This window comes from Toxotes jaculatrix, chromosome 20, assembly GCF_017976425.1.
Source record: "Toxotes jaculatrix isolate fToxJac2 chromosome 20, fToxJac2.pri, whole genome shotgun sequence".
Lineage (NCBI taxonomy): Eukaryota > Metazoa > Chordata > Actinopteri > Toxotidae > Toxotes > Toxotes jaculatrix.
The window spans coordinates 9830773-9845926 of NC_054413.1; the positions used below are offsets into that span (position 1 = coordinate 9830773).

Sequence of the window (15154 nt, forward strand, 5' to 3'; positions counted from 1 at the left end):
ATTGGATAGATCCTCTGTTTTTTCTTTAACAGCTAATGTCAACTAGTTACTTCTGTACTTTTTGAAAGGTGATGTTGTCAAATCCACATTGATGTCTTGGCTCCCCGGAGTAAGGAGCGGCAATATTTCTCCCTCCTCCTGGGTAATCTGTGTACCACATTCAGTGTCCACCCCCATCAGTCTTCAGTGAGGCAGGAAGGAGCACAAAGAAAGGGACAGAAGATGGACCGTTAGAGTTTAAGAGCAGAGAAATAGACAGAAGGAGAGTGATGGGTCTAACTGACCACAGACAGACAGGCAGGAGGAGATCCCCACTGTCGCTGAACTGATCCATCTGATTATTTCCCATGCTGACACCACTGAGTGCTCCAGTCCCTACAGCTTCAGAAGCTCTAACCCCATGGCATGCCCTCAGGAAAAGAGATCAGTGGGTGAAAGGAAGGCTAGGAGAAGGGAATGCTAGTTAAGAGGAGAGAAGAAAACGAGTACTCCCAAATGGTTACATCACATCAGTTGTGGTCAATTTTTCCTTTTGTCTGTGTACATACTGTATGCCCAGAGCAACATAATTTGACTCAGTAATCAAAGATTCATGTGAAGTGATCGATTCCTCATCGGAAACTCTGATTCTTTGGCAATTGCCAAAGTAAAACGTGGGGTCAGAGGTGGTGGTTGTTGTCGTTGTCGTTTGGGGTCTTCATTTGTCTTTTTTCTTTATCATGGAAGGTAAGATCATAACCTTCTTGTTAAAATTCTTTTTTTTTTTTCTGTACCTGTACATTCACTTTTTTTTCAGCCATTGTTTGTAGTAATCATGTCTCCGTGTTAGCCTCAAGTAATCCTTCATTTTGACAGGTAGGGTAGAGAAACAAGGGATTTGGATTGATCAACTATATCCCCTTGGGATGATGTTTGTGTGGATACTGAAATTAATTCTGTGAGCTGACAGCAAAAGGACCGTGCTCTGTCTTACTGTCTCACAATGGCATTATCATCTGTGATACTGTACAGAGTGGAAAGGTTGTGTCTTTATTTTCTCTGAGAGAATGGGTATTGTCCGTGTCACTCATGCGTGCTTACCAAACCTTGCTCCCTAAAATGCATAAAGCTATAATTGTTTCTTCTTATGTCTCTGTGTATTCTGCCTCTTACATTTTTTGTTTATGTTTTTTTTCTCTCTCTCTCTCTGTTCAGCTTTGGAGAACATTATCGTTAGACACATTCTGAGCTACTGACTGTTTCTGTACAAAGCAACATCTTTGTATGCATGTAGTAGTCCGAACAATTATGTGACCACAGAACACTTTGTTATGGTATGTCATGTATGTCAACATTTCTGTAGAGCATTGTTCCCCATTACGTCTATTAGCATATGCAGAATAACAAATAAATGTGTATATAACTCGTGTGTGTGTCTGATGTTCTCTGGTCTACAAATAAGCCAAAGTTTCTAGGCCACATCTGCATTTTCTGGATACATATTTTGTATATATTAAGGATCATTATATAATAGGTTACAAATATATGAGTTTATAAATAATTTCTAAACAGCATTAATTAAAACTGATATTCCATGTGCTGCAAGAAGGTATGCAAAGTTGTTTTTTTCCTTATCCGAAAGTGCAGACAACTGAGCAATCTGGCATGACTGGCTGATAATTTATTTATCTCTGGAGGGAAATGTATTCCATTCCAGTAGATGCAATTAATTGGATCTGCATTTTTCTGTTGTGAACTGCTGCCAAAGAGTGATACTGAACATAAACAGCTTTCTTAGACCCCAAAACTAGAAGATCTGGCAATTTAATGTCTTTAATATGACAAAAACCAAGGAATCCATACATTCTGAAAGAAAGTAAAGAGGTTAGTGATGCATTATACTGATGTACTGGCCTATTGTATCACACAGTGCTATAATGGCAGTATCTATTACATCCATTGTGTCAGAGGATCATAATTGCAGTATCTATTGCAAAACAAGTTTCAGTACATAATAGGTGGGTGAGGATCTCTGCATTCTCTTTATGTAATGAGCAAAACATGTCTCAGGTGTAGCTTTCAACTGAGAACAAAATTAAACCCATACCTCATAAAAACTTTTCACTTTCCTTGTGCATAAGTTATTTTTGTCTTTTAGAATTTTTGAGCCTAAACACCACAGGTAATTGTAATTTGGACTGAAGTGAAATAGTCACTGACATTAACGCCTATCTACCCGTGTCAATAACATGTAAAATTAAGGTTTTTTTTAAAGCTTGAGGAAGTTTCATTGAGTTTCATTCTGTGGTAATATTTTCAGCTCAAAGCCATAAAATGTTTTGGGAAATGGCACAGTAGAATAAAAAAAAACAAAAAAAAACAACGTAATCTCATTTTATGGACTGTCTGCCTGGAAAAAAAACTTTATCCCTTGTAATATTCCAGTGTTAGGAAACAGTGACATATCTTTCATTGTAATGCAATTTAATACAACATGACCCAACACTATGACCAATCCTTTTCTATTGGATTGCATTGCATTTTATAGGGATTTTTATAGGGTTTTTTTTGGTCACCCTTACATTTATTAGTGTAAAAAGTAGTTGTAGTTACTCCTAAACGCCAGGGGGCGCTGCAGTTTGGTCGATCGATACAAAACGGGAACAAAACACTAAAGCGCGCGGAAATCAAACTACATCCAAAGAAGAAGAAGAAGAAGAAGAAGAAGAAGACTAACTAGAAGAAGAAGAACTCGAATCGAAAATATAAACATGGAGCCTGAAATTGACGATAAAACCGCTACAGATGCCAGTAATGTGGATGGAAGTGTCAGTTATCAGCGTGTTATAGCTGTTGCTAAAGGATGGATGCTGGACTTCATGTTTAGGAGTTTGTGTCGGCATTTCAAGGAAGGCAAATTTGATGACTTCAACGAAGCGCTTTCGATATTCGAGGGTAAGTTATTCACTGTCAATAAATCATTACTTAACATTAACCACCAAAACTGTGAACTCGAGTTAGGGTAAATAGTAATGTTAAAAACGTTAATTATTTAGTTAGTACAGAGACACTATGTTTACGTCTTAGAAAAGTTTCTAAAGTCCTGTTAGCTAACGTTATTTTGTGTTTCGTGGGTTTTTACTCCCCAGCTATTTCTCAGAGTCCATCTTTTAAAGGACGCCACTATGAGGAGAAAACGGTGATATGTGCCTTCCTTGCAAGAGTCATACATGGAAAGCAGTTGGGTAAGTGGTCGCATTCAGAAGCTGTAATAATCTTAATTTTTTAAAAACATCTTTTACAAATCATCTGTAAAAGCTGCTTTTCTGCTGCTTGTTGCCAATTGAAACTGATTCCAGCTAAGATTTAAGCTTATGTAAAAATGCATAGACATAGGAACATGTCTAGTTTGTTATAACAACTGTAATAAACCCTGCATACACACATAAGTACAAACGTACACACTCACGCAGTCTGTTTTATGTCATACACTGGTTTTCTCCAGATGTCCAGTTTGAGGAGGACGAACGTTTGATGCCTCTGATGTCCGCCGCCAAAATATGGTTAAAGCTAGAAGACACTGTTACAGATGAAAGCATGTTCAAAAACATCACCATTCTTTTGCTTGTCCAGGTAATCCTACAGTATTTTCGACTGTTACCTGATAACTGGAACACAACATCAGCAAGATCTGACCTGAGAATATCCAGACATGGTTCTTAATCTGTCCTGGTGTTATACAGATTTACAGTCTGCTGGCTATAATGGCTAGCTATCAACAGGACAAGGAATAAGCAAGGTTAAAGTCCTGATGTTACCACAGAGATGCTTTTGAGTGTTAACTCTCTTAATACGTTTGTCCTGTACCCTAGTCTGTGGCTGTGTGCTTGGAGAAAGGCCAAAGATCTTCAGCCTCCTCTGCCCTCAGGTGGCTTGAGAATAACCACAACTTCCCACAGGTCAGTGTCCCCATTAAGCATGGGTCTATACTGGAATATTTGGTGGCTAGCTAGGTGTGATTGACTTTAATGCATAATTAACGCATCAAATTGTTTTTCAACAGAACTTGAGAGTCAAGCTGACAACAATAGTGACACAGAGGGAAACGTACCACCCATTCTTTAAGAGCTTCAGCTACAGCCGCCTGCTGGAGACAATCCAGTCCTACCTGGATGCTTACATAGAGAAGAATCCTTCTGACTATCTTCTTAAGGTACAGGATCTGAGCCAGTATGCTGTAGGTCATAGCCTGTGTCAAAGTTTCACAAGGGCACTGCTTCCACGTTCAGCCTCGTCTATAAAATATATAAATCAGCTTTATATTAGGCCCAGTCCACCACTACTGCCCAAGACAATGGCCAAGAGGATTAGTTCCCCATCACACCAACATATCATAAATTAATCTGAATTTATAACCTTTGTGTGAAAAAAAAAACTGCTTCTCAGCTGTCTCCAGCTAACATCAAGGATTAACAGATACGTTTTAGCAAAATACATTTTCCTGATCTTGTGTTCAGACCTGATCGGCAGTGCTCTCGTTTGAATGAGTAATGGCGCAACTGAAGGTTTTGATGTCATAGTTAATTGACAATTTGTCATCAAATTAGTTGGCAGGGCAAACCGCTGCATTCAGCTGAGGCCTCCTCAGGGTCCAGCAGACTCACTTACTCATGAAAGTTTCGGGAATGATTTACACAGAGGCCGCCGAGCAAGGTTAAACTTAGAAGGGTATTATAATGACAGGCCTCATTAATTTTACTTTAACATTAGAGCAATACTTATACCTGAAAATTAATTGTTTTGGAAAATTATGAAAAAGTAACATAATTTATGGAAATGTAATTTAGAAACATAATTTATGTTTGTGTGTTTTACATATCCACCTCTCCATCTATCAGGCAGCCACTGAAGTGGCCCTGTCGTCACAGAAGACTGAGGGTTTGGAGGACGTGGTGACACAGGACAGCTCTCTCTCAGAGACACCGAGCAAATCAACAGAGAAGGCTCAAAAGTAGGAAGTGGATTTAGCAGTAGCTGTATTCATTAAAATTTACGTATGATCCACTTCTGTTCTGTATTGAATAATATACATGTACTTTTATGTCCTACCAGGAAAAAGGAGAGTGCTGCAGGTTTGAGGTCAGTAGAAATGAGTGTTTAAATGTTTTTTGTTTTTTTTTCAATAAATATATTTTTGGGATTTAGTCTCTGACTAAAGCTAGAAATTCAGGAAGCTGTCCTAAATACTAAAAGCATTGTGGGGTAACAAATAGTACTGTCACACTATATTGCACTTCCACAGAACAAAACGGAAACTGCTCTCAACTAAAATTACTGATGCATGGAAGCCTGATTCATGCAGGAAGCCTTGTGTCTCTATCAGAAGACTTTCCCGGAGTGGTAAGTTTTTTTTTTTTTTCCTCTGTCTTTGATATTTCTCTTAATAAAAAGGAGTTTTCATTTTATTTGATATTGTAATACTTTCATATTCTATAACATGTAGAAATACATTTGCATTTCATACATATTTCTGAGAATGAATAAAAGCTAAAGCAAATCTTAAACCTCCTTCCACCAGATTTACCTGAGTTAACTTCTGAGAAGTCAAGGGACACCACAGTGATCCAAAAAAGAAGAAAACCACCTCAGGTAAGTCAAATAACTCTGCTTATTAAATACTGTGTCTAGTTAATTCATCCCAGAACAAGAAAATAGAGGCAAGCATTACTCAAATGCTACTGTTTGAGCCAAATTCCTGGAAGTCCTGAAACAGTTTTATGTTTTACTTTGTTTAGAAGTGGACACCGCAGCTGGACAAATACCTCAAGGCTGGTGTGAAACAGCACGGGCAGGGGAAGTGGTCTCGCATATTAATGGACTATGATTTTGAAGGACGCACTGGAACCATGCTCAAAGACCGCTGGAGAGTTTTAATGAAGGCACATGAAGTCGACTGAAGAGGGAGAGTGCCCACCCCACCCCAGTTTGTACAGTGTAGCAATTTTGCCTGTAAATAAAATGTTTGACTTCAACTTATTTTAATTACTGAAAATGTTCCTTTGATGTTTTTGGCACGTTGCTGCTGCTATATGCACTATGAAAATATACCACTAGAGGGCACTCAACACAGAACAATGACATGGGCTATTTATTTTAAACATTTCCAGCCAATTGGATAAACTGTTTGCACCAAGAAAACCTCTTGTCACCAGAGGACATGCAACACATGTTCGGTGTTGAGCCCTCTGATGGGATGCATTTCATGTGGTTTTTTTTTTGTTCCCCTTTTTTTGAATTAAATGCAGAATAAAGTCACAAGTGTAAAATAATGTCAAAACATTTTAAGTTAAATAGCTTTGAAAGAAAAGTGAATACAGCAGTGGCTTGTTACAATAAAAATGTACAAAAATCAACTGATAGTTGATGGTGTTTGATGTGTGCTGAAAAAAAAAGGTGAAAATGTCTTAACATGATGCTACAAAATTATACAGAACAATAGAAATGTGCATGGTGATTTGAAAATGCTTTTATATTAGTGTTTAGTGTATTTTTTAGAGACATACCGGCTGTTTTATGGAAGTGCAATGGCACCTCCATGAAGCGTTAAGTCTTTTCTGAGTATTGAAAGCCCGCAGTGTCCAGGCATCTGATCTGAACACACATTATTTCAGTCCCACTGATGAGAGGAGCTTGGCTGTGAAATGTTTTTGTGGACACCAGATCAGAGCACTGTTCTGTGGTGTTTTGTTTGGATCAGATGAAGACGAAGCTGTGTTGTGGCGGACAGTCGCACTGCTGGGTTTTTTGGATCATCTTCCATGTCCCATGGCACTGAGGGTTCCCCACCGCCTGCCAGTGGAGCAAAGCTTCTCTGCAACACAACCCCACATGTTTATGGTTTTCACACCACTGTATGCATACATTAGTTCACATATTCACACCTGTACAGAACAAGATGTTGACACTATTACTGATTTACTGCCTTACTCGAGGGCACAAGTGTAATTGTAGGGGGTGGGAACGTACTTTTCTCAGATTTGTCCTGGTCTAGAGTTTTATCTTCTACATATATTCAACCTTGCTAAAAGAACACACATGCAAAGGTTCATAACTTCATACTTGTCTGATTCCTGACCGTCTCCTTGGCAGCTGCCGCTATTGTTTCGCATGGCAGGGGGTTCACATGCCACACACACTTTAAAGCCCTCTGTTATGTAGCGCATCCAGTGTGTGTGTGGCCGGTTCGCCACAGTACAGTAGTGTGCCCGGGACTTCAGTGTGAATTCCATGCAGAACCTGAAGGGAGCAGTGGCAAGAGTCATGAGAGTGGCACAGTCATTCTTTAGATACTAGGACGATTGAATCAAGATGGAGGACTAAAGTAAACACTTACTGTGCACAATAGGATGACATCATCTCATCTTTCATCTTGTGATATCATTTGCTTTACTGGAGCACTTTATGAAAGGAGGAAGCATCCCCTCATAATTCCATGATTCAATGTAGCATTGACTCGTACATTATAAAATGGAAATAACAAGAATTCAGCCTGTTGATACTCCGAGCTCCTCACAATGCCTCACCTTCTGTCATCCAGACCTTTTGTGCATGCGCTTTTCATGTGACAGTCCACATTAAAGTCTGAGTATTTCATTTCAAAGGGTTGTGGCCAGTCTCTCAGCACTGCTACATGTAATGGTCTGTGGACAGACGGACAGGTGAGCAAACACCTACTGGTAGTTGATGCAGATGGAGGAAAAAAAAAGTTGGGCTGTTATCTTGTTTTCTAAATGCTTTTGGGGGGGGGGCAGGGGGGGCAGGGGGGGCAGGGGGGGGGTTGCTGAAGTGAGATTAACCCCTGGCAGCATTCATGAACTTTTCAACTCTTGAATTTGAAGATACCTGCGGTCACCTGTAGTTTCAGAGGACTTAGGGAGGCATGATATGAAACCTACCCAGGGTCCAGGGGGTTTCCATAGCTGTCATGCTTGGGCCTCCCCTTGCCAAACTCCATGCTGGTAATGAATGCGGGACCTGACAAGAGAAGCAAATTCATTGTTCCAGTTAGTTCAAGTTTTGTCTTTCTAAAGGGCAAAGTCCCAAAACTGACAACTTTGCAAGATAAAACAGGAAAAAAAATGCATATGAAATCAAATATAAACAGCAAGCTGCAACAAGATGTAGTAAGTCCAGGGAATGTGTGTGGGTTTGCATACCTGAGTTGAGTCCACAGTGGTTGCCCTGGTGGTCTCTGTACTCCCTGCAGCCAGCTCGTTGCTCCAGGCTGGGACAGGGCACTCCGCTGTAACTTGGCTGCTGCTCAATGCGACGGACACGGACTCGCACTGAGGGCTGGCAGGGTTTGGCACAGCCGCTCCAAAAGCTCCAGTCGCTCACAGCACAGTCCTGAGCTAGATATTACCACCCGTATTGGAAGGGGGGTGTTATTACAGGATATCCTCTCTGGTAGCAAACAATCAAACTGCAGTGAAACTCAGAGATGTTGGATTCCTTCCGATGAAAGTGTGGCCAGAGATGACAATTTCCCAACAATAACAAAAGCTTGCAGCAGTCTTGCGGGCTGCGTGATCATATTTTTCCTCTGAAACAGTGTAACTGAGCTAATTATCCAGAAAATAACTTTAGATCAATGAAGCATTGATTGTGACTTGTAGAATTAGTGTTTACTGCTCTACTACAAGTAGTTTGAGAGCATGCCAAGTGAGCAACCCAGTCAATCCCAAAGTCCTGTGATTTTTCTTTTCAGTTATTCCCTGTGCTTGATGATCACGCTTTGATGTATTAAGCGTGCGGATTTAGCGACTACCGGCCTATAACACACATTAGGTACGCTCGGCTTGTTTGACTGCAACTGTAATTGCTACAACTGATTGACAGAATCACATTCTTCAAATATTTGGACTAATTCCATTTTGTGGGCCAGTCCAGTGAAATGAGGTTAGACACAAAGCCGCCTGAGTTACTTGGTGTATTAATTATTGTTTTTTCTGATGCAGCAGTCATTGTATTACAATGACTACACAAGTTAGAAGGCAGAGAATACACAATAAATCACACATGAGAGTTTGACATGAAGATGACTGCAAAAAATAAAAAATCTCATTAGGGTGGAAAAGTTTGGAATGTATACACCCTGCCAGTGTCATCAGAGACACAGTAAACAGTGATAAACAATCCAGTAATGACAAAGTACTGAAAATAATCTTTCTTCTCCAACTATCTTTATCTTCTATCTGTTAAACAGAATTCAGGTTATCTCGCACTAGTGTCATAAAGCTAAGGTGCGTGCAATACAAATAAACAGCAACTCCTCTTGTGATTCATTCACACTCAGAGCAGCCCCTCCATTCATCCCTCACCTGGGCACTCAGTGGCGTAGTCAAAACAGCAGTCCTTGGTCCTGTCACAGCCCATGTCACAGTAACACGTCCCAAACACACGGTCCATCCTCCAGTCAGTGGTCGAACAGCTCAGGTCTCTGCTACGGCAGCATTTGCCCGAACAACCACCAGACGCCAAGTGGTTCTTTCCCAGTGTAAAAACTACCAACATCAAACAGGCAAACTCCACAGAGGATCCCATCATAAGGGGGGGGTCAAGACAGAAGTCAACCCCTGAAGTAAAACACTAGCCTCTTGGTTTCCCCAGTATGTGACTAAACACACTTTTCTCCTCTTTTAAATATGTTTATCCCCACTCTCGTACTACTCTACTCCTGTCATGCTCATGACCGTGAGAGGGAGAGGTTGGAATACCAGCCCGGCCCAGCTCAGCCAAGACTGTGCTATGCCACAGGAACCCTTGTGACCTGGAATTCCTGTGTCCGTCTCCTGTGTCCAGCCCCTCTGTTTTCCTCCAGAAACAGGTCTGCAGAGCAACCTACAGAACAGAACACCCCATTTCCAGCTCTGATCACAGTCCAGTGTCTCTCATGCTGTGTGTGTGTGTGCGTCTCCTCCCTTCAGGGCTCTCTCTCCCTGTTCCCAGCTGAGCACCTCCCTCCAGTTGATCACACACACGGGAGGAGACAATAAGGACAAGGGAGGGGTAAGCTGGTGAGTTTGGTGAGTGTTCTCTCTCCTGCTTCTCTTCTCTCTCTCTCCTCCTCACCTCTTTCTCACCTGTCTCGCTCTTGTTTACCTTTCTCTTTCTTACCAACTCCGTACAGAATTACTGTGACCCTGGTGTCAGCCTTGCCTAGCCGCTCTCAGCCACCCCAAACCTCGAGTCCCAAAAGAAAGGCAGGAATGTGAGCAGTTGGCAGATCTCCAGTCAATTGTGCCAGGGGGCCTGCTGAGCATTGTAAATCCAACCCTTTGGTTCTCACCTCTCTCCCCTTTTCTCTTTCAGGTTACTGTAATCTAGCACAAATCTGAAGACTTCAGACGTGATTTTGTCTAGTTTACTTTGGATATTTACAATTTCTTTCAATGAGTAATTTATCTGATATTTACTAAATTTAAATAAAAAATATTTGTTTGCTTTCTCGCAAAAAGTTGGACGAGAATGTCAATACCAGTCTCCGATCTGTACATTAAGTATGAAATTACAGCCAGCAGCTCTTAGCTCAGCTTAGCTTAAAGACTGAAAACATGGGGACACAGCTCACCTGTGATTTCTGTTCAAAGGTAGCATAATTGATCTACTAATACCTCTAAACCTCACTAATACATTACACATAGGACATTGTTTGCTTTATCTATACAAAAATAAAGCAGTAAAAACACAGGTTGTTGCCTCACGACCTCACAATCGACAAATAAATTGTCCAGATCACAGCAAAGCCTCATGTTCAGACAAAAGCTCTCCAGTAACTGATGAATAGTTATGCATATGAATTACAGGAAAAATCTGACTTATAATTTTGCAGAGCACCAGCAAAAAAAAAAAAAAAAAATTTAAAAAAGCATTTTTCACTGTTATGTTTGCTCAAGGAGCCTCAATGTCTGAGGATGCTGTGAACTCCAAAGAGGGTCAGCTTTTATTTGAGTAGTTCCTCCTCCATCTCATGGGAAACAAATGAGGCCTCTGCAGGGAGCATTAGCACGGAATGAGCCCTCCCTATGCCTACTGCTATAGAAGGAACAGATATTTGTAATAATCTGGATACTTTGCTTGTGCTGTCTTGAAAAACAAGCTTGCAGGGAGCAGAGGGGGGTCTCTTTGGGTCCTTTGATTCTTCTTCTTGCTATGGAGCAGGTAGGTCAAGCGACAGTAATAGCCTTCATCTTCACCATAATCATCAGTAGCGGCATCACTGAGGAGCATGTGTCTGAATCAGTGTATATTAAAGTTTGAGGAGGCTGAACCCGGACTGACCTCAGGAGCAAAGCTATTGCACTGAATGTTTTGGTAATGTTCATTTACAAATATAAAATATACTTTTAAACTATAAATATTCCTGCCTGTGATGTATTATGTTAGCACATACTTTCTCTTAACAATTAAACATAAAACTTAACCTGTCATCTGTGTCCAAAATGGTGAACATCTTGTCATGCAAATGCAAGTCTAGCAATAACTTACGTTGTGTAAAACAAAGGGGATGCTCCTGAAAGGTCACTAAGGCTTACACACACACACACACACACACACACGCACGCACGCACGCACGCACGCACGCACGCACGCACGCACGCACACGCACACGCACACACACTTTTAGTGCATTTCCAGTGTGGATTTGAACAGTCTTCTGATGCAAGACTTACAGCTGCATCAGTTTGCTGGTGGCTTAAACACATTGGAAGTGCACATCAAAGATTGTGTGCTTTACATCTGACAGGCCCCCAACCCTGGACCTCCTTCCCTAACTGTGCACTTGTCAAAGACAATCAACCTTCCCACAGAAACAACACCCTGCTCTGAGTTTTCTTAGTATATGTGAGTAAGGGGGGAAAGCGGATTAAGCACATGTTAATGTGTCTTAAGACAGTGTTTATGGTCTTCAAACTGTGTCACAAGCTGCCACGGCAGAGACTGAATTCATGACAATCACATGCACACACACACACACTACTTACTTTGTTTGACAAACACAAGAGCAGAGATAGCAGGATATACAAAAAGAGACAGATTGGATTTAGACAGGAATGAAAGTGTGCATGCCTCCACTTCTTGGGCTGGGCGTTAAGGAGACGGCAAGGTGAATTCTAGCTCCATCTCGCTTATATGAGGAATGCAAACGGTGGCTGTCCCCATGGTAACGCCCGACCCGGGTTGCTACGGTTTCAAAACCTTTATTGCTACAAAGGTTAGAATTAACTTTTTCATTTTGCCACGTGCTGTAAAGGTAAGTTGACGATGTCACCTCTGACCAGGACAACACCCTCTCTGTATCACCTACATGCAGAAGCATTTTAATTCACATACATCTAATCATGATTTGACATGAACTTACAGCAATGCAAACATATAGAACATGGTTAAGTTAACTTTAGCTCTCAGTGATCTCTTTCTACTTATAACTTTTTGCAGTGACACTTCACTTTCACAATACTGTTCAAAATCCTTCCCAAAAAGCAAAAAATCCTAAGCAAGACTTCAACACAAAAAACCATGAGAACATGACCTCAAAAATATTTAACCTTAACCAAATATTTTATTAAAGAGTTAGTCAGGCTAATTAGGCCGAGGTCTGTTTCCTCCTGACAAATACACTCAGTTTCTGTCTCATGAATGGAAGCCTTTGTCCGCTATTGTTTAAATTTATAGCTCAGCTGTCTCCTTCTTCCTCCCTCCAAGTGCATATCTGTATATTTGGGTTAGGTGTGTGTATGTGTGTCTGTACAGGAGTGTTCATACAGTATCAGTTTATGTGTAACTGAGTTTCAGTACTATGTGTAACCTCTGAGTGTGCATATGTCTCTGTGGTGGCATTTATCTCGTTTTCTTGTGAATGATGTACCCGGCTACGACAAAAAAAAAAACAAAAAAAAAAAAAAAACATCAAGCCGCATGAGTCATTACTTAAAGAGTTGAGAAGGTGGATGTTTGATTTGGCTTGTGTCATCAGATCATAGTTAACAGGCAGAGTTTGATCTGAAAAACAAACAAATGCGGTTGAACAGTTGAATCCAGGTAAAAATAGAGATTTTCCTTAAAGAATACGGAGAACTACAAAAAAAAGTACATATTTACGCATATGTGGCAGTGCCTCCTCTGTACCTGAGGACTTACATCATGGCCCTGAATGAGGCTCTTACTCTTAACATTGCCCTTACATGAGCGTCTATTATGATGAGCCATCTAGAACATCCCACTAATGATGCTCCATTCATTACAGGTCATTACTACTTGATAGTTTATAGATGATAACACGCTTCTCCAGGACCATGGCAGCAGAGAGGACTGATGACACTCTGGCAACTGCTCTGCAAGCTCTCTGGCCCTGGAGCAGTGCCAATGTAATGACAACAAAGACAGCGATATTGATGAAAGTTTTTCCCTTGCCCGAACCTGACATCATCACTGATAATTGCCCTCTCATCAGTCACCTATCTTGGCATATAGCTCCATATGTATGTAAATCAATGCGGACATTAGAAGCAGTGGCTAGCGGATGAAGCAAGAAGCGTGGGAGGGGAGCGGGACTGACCCCTGCCTCAGAGAGAGATGAAACTTCAGGTAATGATAATGACGGGGAGAGAGGCTGCATCTATCACAGTGGATTTCATAAATCATATTGTGAAATGTCAGAGAGCAGTGGAAAGGTTAGGCCCCTAGACTTGCGGTTATGTATGTGTGTGTGTGTTGCTCTACCAAGGGCAAAGTGTATAAATATCATAAAAACGTCATATCATACATCAAGGGGCTGGCACTGCAAATCATTTTGCAGAATTTCACAGCCATGCTTTGACTTGTGTATTGTTAGCAAACATGTCAAATCTAACTCACAACTGAATAGCAGAAAGTTTTGAGGTTAGTAATTAGGGGTGTGAAAACAAAAAAAAAAAAACTCACCTACAAGCTGTAAAAACATGCATGCAAACGCATGCAAATGATAATTCTTTTTTTTTTTTTCATCTTAACCTTCTAGCCAAAGAACACAAGCAAAAGAAACGAGTGAATTTCAGCAGCACAGTAAGCTCTGTTACCGTAGATTTGACATCGTTTTGACTCTTCTGTGTTTATTTGACGGCAAAGACAAAGATTTGACCTCTGACTGCCCCCACTTGAATACACAGACACAGATTAGTATTGGAACAGGCGTTCCTGTTGACACATGCAGTTTGTATGCTCTATCATTTATTTTCCATCACCATCTAACTATCTTTTTGGGATCTTTCAACAAGATTTTTTAGGGCCTAAACTGGTTTCACAGCTCTTATATAACTAATAAAGTAGTTTTAATTTTGTCTGTTATTTATATATTTTTGTTTTATTTGAATTATTTTTCAGAATCTAAAATGCCACTGTAAAACACTGTGGTCTTTGTTTTCAAATGTGCTCCATTAATAAATTTGACTTGACAGATTTAAATGAATTAAATCACTGGAATTCACTGGCACAGTTTACAGCAAACACATCATCCACATGAATTCTTTTAAGGTAATAAAATACTGATCTTTATCCTCAGACCAAAGCTGGCTCTTTTCCTCTCATACTGACCCAAACATATTTAGGGCATTTTTTTTTTTTTTTTTTTTTTTTGATTTGAGGTGTTGGCAAAGTTATAATTTGGCAGACGAGCTACATTCTCTGATCCCTGCTGATGGAGTCAGCTGGCACGATGTCAAGTCAGGTGAAACAGTAACACAAACTGGCCATTCTTCCCTATAGCACTGGTTAAGCAAATACAACAGTTATAAAACTGACTGCTGGGAGCAAAAAAAAACCCCAAAACCCTTTACATTAAACATTTAAAAACAGAACTCAAATGTACATTTGAAAAATGATAAAATAATTTAGATTTTTTTGCTCAATAAACTCTTGAAACAGATTAAAACAGATTAAAACAAGTACTGTACTCCTGGTCTGGGACTGTCCTGGTTAACAGTTCCGTGGACTTACAGTGAAACGATAAACCACTTGCTGGCAAGCCCCAGTACAGCTCTTATTAAAGACCTCATTGTTGACTGTTTGTTCCAGGTCATTTTGTTTCACTACACTTGAAAAGGACGGTAAAAAGCCTGCAAGAAGAGGGAGACCCGGC

At 40.5% G+C, this 15154-nt stretch overlaps 2 protein-coding genes across 3 annotated transcripts; one reads left to right on the top strand and one right to left on the bottom strand.

Annotated features, from left to right (window-relative positions):
* The first annotated feature begins 2695 nt into the window (after positions 1 to 2695).
* On the top strand, positions 2696 to 5936 carry terf1 (telomeric repeat binding factor (NIMA-interacting) 1). Its single transcript, XM_041066238.1, has 10 exons — positions 2696 to 2934; positions 3129 to 3224; positions 3485 to 3612; positions 3852 to 3938; positions 4043 to 4192; positions 4878 to 4990; positions 5092 to 5118; positions 5282 to 5379; positions 5558 to 5628; positions 5775 to 5936. Exons 1-10 carry the CDS (start codon positions 2751 to 2753, stop codon positions 5934 to 5936), a joined length of 1116 nt encoding a protein of 371 aa, XP_040922172.1. The 5' UTR covers positions 2696 to 2750.
* A 342-nt stretch (positions 5937 to 6278) lies between these two features.
* Positions 6279 to 9680, bottom strand: LOC121200757 (somatomedin-B and thrombospondin type-1 domain-containing protein). Of its 2 annotated transcripts, XR_005896562.1 has the most exons (6): positions 9360 to 9680; positions 8196 to 8390; positions 7935 to 8013; positions 7099 to 7275; positions 6543 to 6850; positions 6279 to 6419 (listed from the first exon to the last, which is right to left on the bottom strand). XR_005896562.1 is itself a non-coding variant. In XM_041066239.1 (5 exons), the coding sequence occupies exons 1-5, from the start codon at positions 9583 to 9585 to the stop codon at positions 6733 to 6735; spliced, it is 795 nt and encodes a 264-aa protein (XP_040922173.1). In that variant the 5' UTR covers positions 9586 to 9680; the 3' UTR covers positions 6355 to 6732. The 2 variants fall into 2 exon arrangements, 1 of the variants encoding a protein (XP_040922173.1); XM_041066239.1 differs by having other exon boundaries at positions 6355 to 6850.
* Positions 9681 to 15154: the final 5474 nt, after the last annotated feature.